At 33.3% G+C, this 11966-nt stretch overlaps 1 protein-coding gene across 1 annotated transcript; it reads right to left on the bottom strand.

The window, feature by feature from the left end:
- Positions 1-1849: 1849 nt before the first annotated feature.
- Positions 1850-10088, bottom strand: LOC102805760 (mitochondrial 2-oxodicarboxylate carrier-like). The gene is made up of 8 exons (XM_085494305.1): positions 9905-10088; positions 6844-6892; positions 6341-6424; positions 5569-5698; positions 5063-5173; positions 4003-4167; positions 3016-3197; positions 1850-1992 (listed from the first exon to the last, which is right to left on the bottom strand). Exons 1-8 carry the CDS (start codon positions 9960-9962, stop codon positions 1878-1880), a joined length of 894 nt encoding a protein of 297 aa, XP_085350431.1. The 5' UTR covers positions 9963-10088; the 3' UTR covers positions 1850-1877.
- Positions 10089-11966: the final 1878 nt, after the last annotated feature.

Consider the following 11966-nt stretch of genomic DNA (forward strand, 5'->3'; position numbering starts at 1 on the left):
AAAATTGGTGAAATTGACTATAGAAATTAGTGAAACTTGCTGAATACAGTATATAAATTAGTTAACCAACCGGTTATCCAGACACTTACCAATTAAACAGAATTTTTGTTGGTGAAACTCATCAGTCATGCAGTTCTCTAAATTTCACATAAAATCATTTTTTTTTTATCCAATGAGGGTTCTCATACCAGTTAGTAAACTCATAGTAAACCCGCAGTTCTCATTGTTTAAAAACATAATCACACATCCCCACCCACTCAAAGTCAAGTTTCAAGATACAAGCTAATGGTATAATTGATAACAAACACTTTTATTCATATATTAAAATGTTTCCATATTTATTTATAATAAATTCAGATATTTTAATTATCATTAAAAACATTCATAAATTTGTGGCAAACATAAAATTTCACAAGAGACAAATGTTCAGCGTAATTTGTTAAAATTATGTTAAAGTTAAAATTACTCTGGGGTCATACCACATGGAATGTACGTGACTTTTTGGCTTGACGAATACCATAAAAATCATTAAATCGAGAAAATTGCCAGCAGCAAAAATTAAGTGGTTTACACTACCAGAGGTCTTGGAAGTAAAACTAATCATAGTACATGTATTAACCTGTTATTAAGTATTTTCACTTTGACACATTTTTTTTACAGCTGTGATAAAAATAACATATTTGCTCTATTAGTAAAGTCCATCTCCAATAAAAGGCACATTAACCAATAATTACATTAATTTAAAATATGCGTCTCAGACACGCTCAAGTCATTTACCCAAGTTCATTTGCTATTAATATAACAATACAGATTTTTTTTTTCCAAAATTTACACAAATTGCAGTATGTATTTTTAAAATAGACAATTATTATAAGAATTTATCAAAATACATTTAGAAAATTTACCTGAGTGACATGCAACCCGTATAATTACAGTCACTATTACTATTACGTAATCACCTGAGAACCTATTTATCACATGACCGAGTGTCAAAACGACAGTGAAATCATGATTTTAATGAGCCATGCTTATGAATCATATGCTAATTTATGCTAATTAGGCATGACGTCTAAGCAGGGTAATGAATGCGTATTTGCAGTTAAAGTTGCAAATATGGTTTTCAAAATCGGCAGAAATAATACCCTTCCTTGCCATATTTTTTCAAACTAACTTAACTAAACGGTACAATCGCACAATGTGATACTCACTGCATATATACTACTGCAGCATACACAGACTTATGATGTTTATCATGCACATGTTTAGTGCGAAATAAACGTCACTACCATGAATGATTCGCACCATGGTCATTCGATAAAGCCCTTTAAATGTTGACTAACTTAATTGGGCCAAAGACCAAATCTCAACGTTACAGCATTCACCAGCCATCCTGATCAAAACCTGACAAATTTCATTGTAATCGACTAAGTTATCATTGTCACTGCATTAAATCTAGCCACCATGCATTGTTTGAGAGCATATACTACACACAACCATTAACCTAGCAAGTATGTAATGAGCATATTTTTGCTTGGTCTATCTCTTAATTATTAAGGGAGTGTGGTGTACATCGCAGACCATTCTAACTGAAAAATGCTTCATATAGAATTTTTGTTTTGCCATATTATCAAATCTTCAATCGGGAAATCCTGTGTGCGGTTCAGAAATTTGATGAAGCCATAGGAAGTTGAAAACTCAATCGAAAAAAAGATCTTTGAAAATAGTTGGTAACGTGAGGCTATACATGAGTAGTTTATGATTCCCCATCCCCCACCCCCCCGGTACCATAACAGATACATTTGGTAAACGGCACAGAATACTCTAAATGACAAGAACTTTCAATAAAATATTGGCAACACTACATCTATAAAATATCATCATGTATTTTTTTTCAACCATTCATATGAATATTCAAACACCAGCAGCATAATAGCACCACCCGGTCCTAGTCGCATGACTTTTGGTAAAAGTCCTCTGTACAGTGCAAAGAATCTAACAAAAAACAAAACAAAAACTGAAATATAAACGCTTTTAAAATTTTTCTTGGAATGCAGAATCTATGAAAACCACCGGATTAGGGAAAATGCTATTGTAACATATCAAATGAAGTAAGATGGATAGAATCAAGAGTGGATAAAGATAAGGGTGTGCAACTAGGGTAATGTAATGAGGGCGCTTACGTAAATATGAATTCCACACCTCCTGCCATGCAACACAGATTTCAAAATTATTGTCGGCTCATTTCACATGCAACAATATGACATTACATGCATGATTAAGTAGGTTAAGCAGGCCTTTATTTATTATCTGCTTCTGATGAGTTACCAATATGCACATCTGTTATCACAGTACAGTAACAAAGTCCTTGCTAATTTATTGCTACAACAGTTAAAATATACAAGAAATGACATACTAAAAATCGCTTTAACATGGGCACCAGAGGGCAAAAAAGAACGTGGGGGAGACCGAAAGAAAATTTGAGAAGAACTGTGGAAAAGGAAAGAAATCAATTGGGATACAAGACCTGGGTAGAGGCAGAAGTAGAGGCTCAAGACAGAGAAGCATGGAGGAGGAGAGATGCTGGCCCTATTCTCCTCCAGGAGACAAAGAGATGATGATGATGATGATGATGATGATGATGATGATGATGACGATGACGATGACGATGACGATGACGACGACGACAATGACAACGATGATGATACCGCTATTCTCATTTTTGTTCCTCAAATGTCTTCATGGTTAGTTTATCAGATTATGATTATTTACGCTACTGTAGTAAAACCGTTTTGGTCATTTTGTTTTGATTGCTGAAAAAATAACACAATGGATTCATTCTTAAAGGATGCATTATGAACGAGAGTACATATCAAGTTTAATATTGTTGTTAGATACTGTACATTGACAGATACACTGGAGTATATGAACTGAAAAACCTGTTCTTGTAGCCCACATATTTGTTTCAATGAAAAAGTATGTCTTTTTTCAATAAATACCATCATTAATCATACATACCCTTCTTCCCTGTACACGGTTGCCATGGTTTTAAAACATGTTCGGTATTTAATTTCTCCAGGGACAGGCTGTGGTCCCTGTATTCGGCTTTTCGCTACATCGAACGGTATATTCATGATAGAAGATAATGTACCCGAGACGAGGCCGATCGCGAATTTCCGACAAAATTCTAGTTTAGGATCCTGTGTAAAAAATGAAAATAAATTTTTTCCAATCCTTATAAATATTAATAAATAACTCCACAATGAATACAAATATAATTTTCAATCCAAGTTAAAAATCGCAGAAAATGCCATTAATGGACATGCATATAGTAAGATAAATGTATGTATGCAAAATATACAATGAAGATCTTGTATGAATAAAAAAAATTTGAAACATCGCAAGATAAACCTGAACATTATAATGTAAATCGTATAGGGAGTTCATCTTTGCAAAGCGTATCATGTGAAATTTGCACTTTTGAATGTGATTATAAATCTTGCTCATTTCTGTTTATGCAAATGATCCTTTCTGAGCATTCTGCATTCAGTACGTTGAATACGTTGAAAACACATGCGTACACCAGCAACTAACAAAACTTATTGATTACCAAGTACCCTGAAATTGCAAATTGCAGCAACTCAAAATATGATTGCAGTTTTTATAGATAAAACAAGATTCTGGCAGTTATCAATTTGTGTTTGGTTTATCTGTTTGATTAAAAATCAGTGTGTATTAATTTTCTGCACATACACCTCATTTTGCTATAAGCAGGAACTCTGGTAGTGTTTGAGTGGGCAGCGAGTGACCGAATGTAAATAACGACAATTCTGACAATACTGTGTATCCAAAGTTGTTGATATACGAGTCTGAGGATTACGAACCAAACTTGAGAATCTCGAGTAGAGAATTGTAACTGAAAGCAGCAACCACAGTAAGTTAACACCTCCAAAAAATTAGAGCAAGACAGATTGATAATAAGTTTGATGTACCATAATTTCTTACCTCCACAGCTGGGATCCATCCTTTCACATTGTGATAAAAACTGAAATACACACAGTTGAATACACCGTGTCTTCCCAATGTTGCAGTTAAACCTTTATTTAAACCTTTCAATCCAAAACCGTTCTCTCTAACAATGATTCGAGCTGTGGCAAAGGCTGACGGTTGCTGAGGTAGATAAACAATAGGAAAGAATTTGATAATATAATGCCCCTCCCCTTTCTCTCAAGATGTGAACCAAAACCTGCACCTATTTTTTGGATTCTGTCCATCTATCGTCATTTCTCAGGCATGCACCGATCATTTCATTCATAGTTGGTTACAAAGATAAGATAGAATGTTATACAAAAACACATAAAATTGCTTTTTGTTTGACCAACTGCCAAACTATCCATAAAACAGTTGCATCATAATTTTTTTTATAAAGCTACATTTAGAGCAAAAATCTTGGAAATATTGTCAACAAAATGACTAGAGCAAACAACAACAATACACATCTCCATATACTTGACCAGTAATTGTCTTCCGGTCTAAGATTGAGTCAGTACATATATTTTTTTTAATTGTTTTGACGCTATTCAACACGTATCTCAGTATTCATTGGAAGTCTTGCATTACCGGTAATGTTCGCTTGAACAGACATAGCCGAATCATGTAATGATTGAACTTCAATTACACATAGTAAATCAATCATTAATTTAGTTTGCAATGTTGATTTTATGGTGTCTGAAACAACATGGCAAATGATAGTACCCAAATGATTGTCATTTTTCAAAAAATAATCAAATTTCAACATGGTATGAAACCATTTCTCAGGCATTATTCAAACTTTGTATGAAAAATAATGCATGATGTGTGATACGTTGAACTCACTTTTTTAGTTTCATCCACTAAACATAGTGAAACAATAAAAAGCTTGCCTAGATAATACTGTTGTGAAAGCATGTGTGTCTACATTAAATTATGAATTCAAGCCATATGTGAATATATATAACAACAAAATAGAAAACAGAATTCCTACACTGCCCTCATAGTTAACAATTTATAAATAGGATTACTTTACTTCTGCTAGAACAGTTGCCCTTTCAGCTTGCAGTTTAACCTTGACAACTTCAAATGGGTTGGTAACAAACGCTTCTGTTAGACCTGCACCAAGTCCTGCTAAAGTAAACGTCTACAAAAAAAAAAATTGTGGCAACTTTTGTATGCTAAAAGAAATGTATGCATCATGGTTATACTTTTCCCAATACAAAGCCAAGGAACGATGGTAAATGAACGCAATCATGACCAATAAGTCATCATGAATTTGATTGGTTCGATAACAAATGCAGTCGTTCAGCTGAACAGGATGGGGGGGGGGGGGGGGGCTTCGTACTTGTTTTGTATTTTTTTTGCTTTTTTTCAGCTGCGATCAATGAAGCCATCCCATAGAACATGACATTTTAAGACTTTGTATGGCTGATAAAAAACGACTATCATTTCTAGGTGTTATAGGAAAGGTCTTGAGATTCCTTCCAGAAGTTCATGAATCTTAGACTGAAAATTAAAAATTCTCTCGACACCACGTACCAAGGCGTTCGGTTCCACTGCTCCAAAAAGGAATATTTTCTTGTATTGTTCAAAGGTGAAAAACTTGACAGCTCTCTTGGGTGCTTCGGCCATAATTGGCGGCAAGATACCCTTGTAGAAAGAGGCAATCCTGAAAAGAATGAAGTTGCATGAATATAATCAAAAGTAAATTATAGGAAATAGAATCACAGTACATTTATCATTAATCAGTAGTTACTGTAGGATCTCTATCTGGGTCACCTGAAACTTGCATATATTATGATCCACCTGCATTATAATAACAAGCATCATATAATATTTTTTCTTTATAAGTTCTTTGTCAGTCTTTGTCTGTTAAAGCGGGAGGGTCGTCACCTGAGCACGCGTGGGAATTGAGTCCCAATCGATGATAACAACACACGCTAAAAACGCTAAGGCTCATGGGTAGACGCTTGTTTGTAAACATTGACACACTATGGTCATCTGATGCATGCGCAGGTGACGACCCCCCCGCTTTAAATTTGTTTTTTCTTCAATATATGGGATAGAGTATTTGAATATTACAGAGATTTTGTGCCACAATATTTGAATACGACAAAATGAAAACGTACATGACGCTAGGCATGAATAATTAACCACTGTCACTCATTTGTCATGTGACATGAACATATACATACACACATCATATACACCTGTCCATACCTCTAATAAACAGCAAATAGATTAGATTGTGGCTAGCCTCAATATATAAAACAACATTAAACAGCGCCCTCATAGGCAACTTTGCACTTACCCCTCCGACCGGTAAATAGTTCGGAAGCAGTCCGCCAGTGATTTGTACGCTGTTGGGTCATTTGCAGCACCTTGGATTTGAAATCTGTGTGGCATCAGGAAAATGGGAAACAAATGTTAAGCTAAGCTATTTTATTTTGATAGAGACATGATAATTATGAACAATCATTGTTGTATGAATACTACTGAAATGAGTAAACAAGATGCAAGAAAATCAAACACGCTTCTGCATTGCAAAAATTGAGCAATCACACTCAAGACGTCATTTGTGTATCAAATTGCATGAGCTAAAGTAAATGCCAAATGATAAAAATGACATGTATATAACGATACCATGATTTTAATGCGATATTTTTCACATCACACATATTTTAAATGTATTGAAGCAAAGGTGTGACAAAAACTGCATGTTTGCTGATGGAACTAATATCAAACAAAGCAATTGGTTCGGCATAATTCTGGCATATTTACATGTGTGCATTTTATATTTCTCGATGTCCTTACCTGGTTTTAATCAAATCCAACGGATGCATCAGACTAACTTCAACAACGCCTATCAAATAGAATGTAATAAAGTTGTATATCTGCTAAAATGCTTGACTCAAATCAGTTGTTACGGCATTCATGAGTTATAAGTATCGGAACTGATTTATTCTTCATCTTAAGAACCTAAAATTATGTGATGCAATGAGATTTAGAAACACGCTCATTAAAACTCAATTATTAAGAAGTACAAAATGCTTCAAGGTCAACATTTACTTAAAAGCAAATTCCAAATCAAAGAAAACTTAGAAAGAACTCCCGTGTGTTGAGAAGTAATGGAGACAAATTAAAAACTAAATCAAAATTACTTGTACTTGAGATATTGATGGAAAAACTGAAAACTAATAATGCAAATCAGGTAATTAATATGAACAGATTTGAGTGTAAAACTAATGTGCAATGTAACAGACCATCTATGTACTAAGTTTCAATGCAATATGTTTGAAACCAAAAAATTATGAATTAATATGAACTGATTTTAACCCAAAATAAATCAGTCATGTCTATTGCCCTAGAGCATTTATGTTATAAGGTTTATTGAAATGTGATGATCAGTAATTTGAGATATCAGTGTGAAAGTTGAAAATTAATTAATTATGTTAATTAAATGATTAATATGCATAAATATTTACCAAAAACTAATTGGGTCTCTGCATAGTCTTAGTTTCACTGAAATGTGATGATTACCTGTACTACTTGAAATATCAAACACTGAAAATTAATTAATTATGCAAATTAGGTAATTAATATGTACTGATATTACCCTAAAAACTATCAGGTTTGTGCAGTGTCCTGTGACATCTATGTAGCAAGTTTCATTGAAATGTGATGATTAGTACTTGAGATATCAGTGAAAAAGCCGAAAATTGACTAATCATTATGTAAACTAGGTAATTAAAATGCACAGATTTTTACTGAAAACTATCAAATCTGCACATTAGTTGAGAGCATCTATGTACCAAGTTTCTCAAAAATCCAATGCGTGGTTATTTATGTATCAGTGGAACAGGCATGGAACAGCAAAAATATTACTAATTATGCAAATTAGGTGATTAATATACACAAATATTTGCCCAAAAACTAATCAGGTCTCTGCATATCCTAGAGGATCTGTGTATCAAGTTTCATTAAAATGTGATGATTAGCAGTTGAGATACTAATTATGCAAATTATGTGATTAATATGCACACATATTTACCCCAAAACAATCGATCCCGGGCAATCGATCCCTTCGCACACGGGAGTAAAAAATGTACCGTATCACAAATTTACTAGGAAGGTGCCTAAAATGCCCAGATACTGGAGAAACGCGAGTTTATCACAAACTAACTTATGTGAAATGAATTACTGTAAAATACTTTATTTTAGCTGGAATTAAGGTAGAAGTCTACTCATCATTTTTGAGAAAGTTGGTCATAAATCACATGACAATGTCCATTGGTTTATTATGTAAAATCATGGAGCTATTCTCCCATGACACTATAAAATAGCATTCTTTTGTATGTTACAGTGACGTATTTTGAGAAACTTTTTTATTTTTCAAAAATAGCTATTTTTAGAACAATTCCATAGAGCACAATGTTAAACAAGTATTGCATTTTTCGACACTTTTTAAAACCCAGATTTTTGAAAAAATTCAGGAAAACAAAAAGTAGGCCATCATTCACAATATATTATTTTTTCAGCCTATGTCACCAGCCATTTGAGATATGGCATAATATCTCTGCCATAGGAACCTACGGTAAAAGCTCTATAATACTGCCAAAATGGCCGCTATTCACTAAAATACAACCATGATTTTCTCGAAAATTAACCTGGTGACCCCAAACTTTTTTTAAGTTAATATTCTTATATTGCCCAGAAGTACATTTTATTAAAAAATGAATAAATTCTGGGTGTTTGAAATTATGAGTAGGCTTCTACCTTAATAATTAATTTTCGCTGAAAAAAAATTTTTTGAGTGTTTTGTACTGAATTTATTTTCACTGATTTTTGTCAAGTTGAATGTAAAATATAGGAAAAAAGGTATATTAGTATACCATTCTTTCAGAGAAAATAGCGAAAATTAATTCAAAGCGAAAATAAAGTATTTTACAGTACACTGAATGTGGATTCATTAGGGAGACTAATTCAAATTATCAGTCGGGAAGTCTGCAATTGAACTTGATGTATTGCCCCCTAAGGTACTAACAACTGAATCACAACTGATTTTATGGAAATATTCAGAAATGTTTGACAAATTGTAAACAACTTATGAATCTTATGAATATTGTGATTTTTGCATTTGATTTATGGTGCATGCTACCCCGTACATCAAAGTCTACTAACTAAATATATACTATAAATCAAGTTTAAGCAGTAATACAAATAAATAGGTCTATGAAAAAGATTTTTTGTTAAAAGTGGCATTGTCTACAAATTGATTTTTATGCACTAATTACAGAGATAAATTCCAGGTTATCATAGTAATAGTGATCTTTAAGGATATAATATTTATATATAATTGGATATTAATTTTAGTACAATAAAGTTATGAATGATATTTTATGAAAATGTTATGATAAAGTTCATGATAAAATGTATGTATAAAAAGAATGAATAATATTAGTTCAAATGTCTTTGCATCGCAATAGAGAATATTTAATATTATTTTAATATTTATACGTCTACCCAGGTTATTATTATTATTTTTACTTTATTTGTCGAAATCAGCTCAGGACTGGCTGGTAGTATGCGTTAGCCTAGCTGTGATTTTTGTCCGCTTGCCTGACCTGACGGTCTATATTTTGTTATTTTGGCGATTACAGAGTGTAGAGGCTATATTGCGACTATATTAGATCAAAAACAAGCCAGATAAGTAAAAAATCCGTTGAATGTGACGGAAACACCGAAAAAAAATCACAGCTAATACACAATCACGATATAACTAGAAGGACTGCGGCTAATACGAACACAGGGGTGTGTTGCCTGTAGGTCCATGGTCCAATGAATGGTGCAACTCATCATACGTTCTCGTACTTACCGGCGAGTCCTCCAGCGGTAAGCTGTTGAGCAGCCTGTTTAGCCTTGCTTTCTGTCATCGTGGTGTATTTTCTTCGCTTATATATTTAAAGTGCATTTGCCTTCAACTAAGACTGACTGACCAAATTATGACACAGTATAGTGCGGGTTCACCAAGCAACGCCAACCACAAGTCCTCCCATGCCTAGGTCAGGGGTCATTAACGTAGAGGTATTGTCGTTGGAACTGCGCATGTGCGCAACCCCGGGCGCAACCAAGCTACCAAATATTCGAATGTCCCACGCAAAACTATTTTGCCGAGCTTTACCGCAGTCATAATATTCGAGTTGTTTATGATTAATAAAATATTAATGCGACCACGACTTACATTTGTAAGTTTGTCACTCGCAGTAACTATTGATAATGCGTGGTAATACATTACCACGCAAATAACCTGTTTCCGCATCCTATTCGGGCCTTCACATAGGTAAAAAATAATATGGCTTCTCCCCACTTCACTTTTTATGGATTTCTACAGCTTCACTCTCCACATTTTATAACAAAAATCAATTCACTTCATTTTTTATAACACAAGTATTTTTCACTTCACTTTATATTAGCATTCAATTATTGTACGGATTAATATTAACTAGAAACTTTGCATTTCAGATAAAATGATTTATTGCATTACAGATGTTATCAAGGCAAATCTTCATACTAATAAAGCACTATAGATTGTACTGCTGTTTCTGTTAGTCCCCAATTTGAATTATCGGTAGTTGAAAAACCGGCATATACCATTTACCTTCTGTGCATCCAGTCATAACTCAGCTCTATATTATTTTTGGTCATCTTTAGCACGTACATCACATTGAGGACATGATGAATGTGCAGGAGTTCATGATTGGACCGAAGATATGTGACTACATGTATTTTATTTGTGTGACTACTGGTAAATGAGAAGCATATAATAATAGTAATATTTATTATCACCGTAAAGAAAATTTGACATTTCGTTTTTGGTTTATACGTTACATGTAATAAAGTTTTTTATCATAATTCAACAAAATATGTTAAAATAATATAATGTCTAATACATATGTTATCGACATATAATTTAAAATTAAAATGTAGACAAAATCTTTCCCTGCAATATAGTAATATCATCTTTGAAGTTCAGAAACAAATGCATACAATAGACATTTATCATGATGCAATCATTTATTTAAATCTCCTCATAATTGTTACATAACAACAACATTTTTCATGTTACTTTCTGTTTTAAAGCAGGATGAAATGTTGTAAACATAGGGACACTATTATAGCCATGCCGTAGTTGATTGGTATTCTGAGTTGGTAATATTATCAATAATCATTAATAAATTTCAAAACAAGAATATGATCTGACAAGCTTAAATAGGTAGAAATCCCCTGGAATCATGTTACAGAAGAAGAAACTTGAAACTGACCTAACTCAATTGCAAGTTTCAACACTAGGAAATGTTTTATAATTATGTTTCCCCATGGAATTACATTTGTAGTCTACATGTATTTGTATCTGAAGTTGACCAAAGTGGAGAATGTTTTTGACAATATATTACAAATGTACATGTTTGGAAACCCAGTTTATAATCAGATGCACACCTCATACTGCTCAATAAGAGCTGTCATTCTCAGATGCATTGCATCAAATCTTTTAATGTGATTAAGCTTCCAAATTCCTAAATATCAATTTTGACAAAAATTTCAAAGCCCAAATTTTAATTAGGTTTGAATCTCACATGGCTTTATAAGATATATTACTCTCAAATACACTGCATAAAAGGTCCAAAATATTAATTTTGACCAAAAATGACAAAAAACACACCAAAAATACATGTTTCAGAGTTTTAAAAAAAATCATCAAAACTTGTGTAATTGAGCTCACCAAGAAGTACTTAAAACGTAAATAACTGGTTATTGGACAGACAATATATAGCACAATAGGGACACAATGTTTCTGTTTCTACAGCTGTATTTTATGGCTTGCAAGTGTGGGACCTTGATCTGTGCTGGCTGTGCTTGTGACTCCTACGGTGGTGGTG

This window comes from Saccoglossus kowalevskii, chromosome 2 (genome assembly GCF_978046115.1).
Source record: "Saccoglossus kowalevskii chromosome 2, keSacKowa6.1, whole genome shotgun sequence".
Classification (NCBI taxonomy): domain Eukaryota; kingdom Metazoa; phylum Hemichordata; class Enteropneusta; family Harrimaniidae; genus Saccoglossus; species Saccoglossus kowalevskii.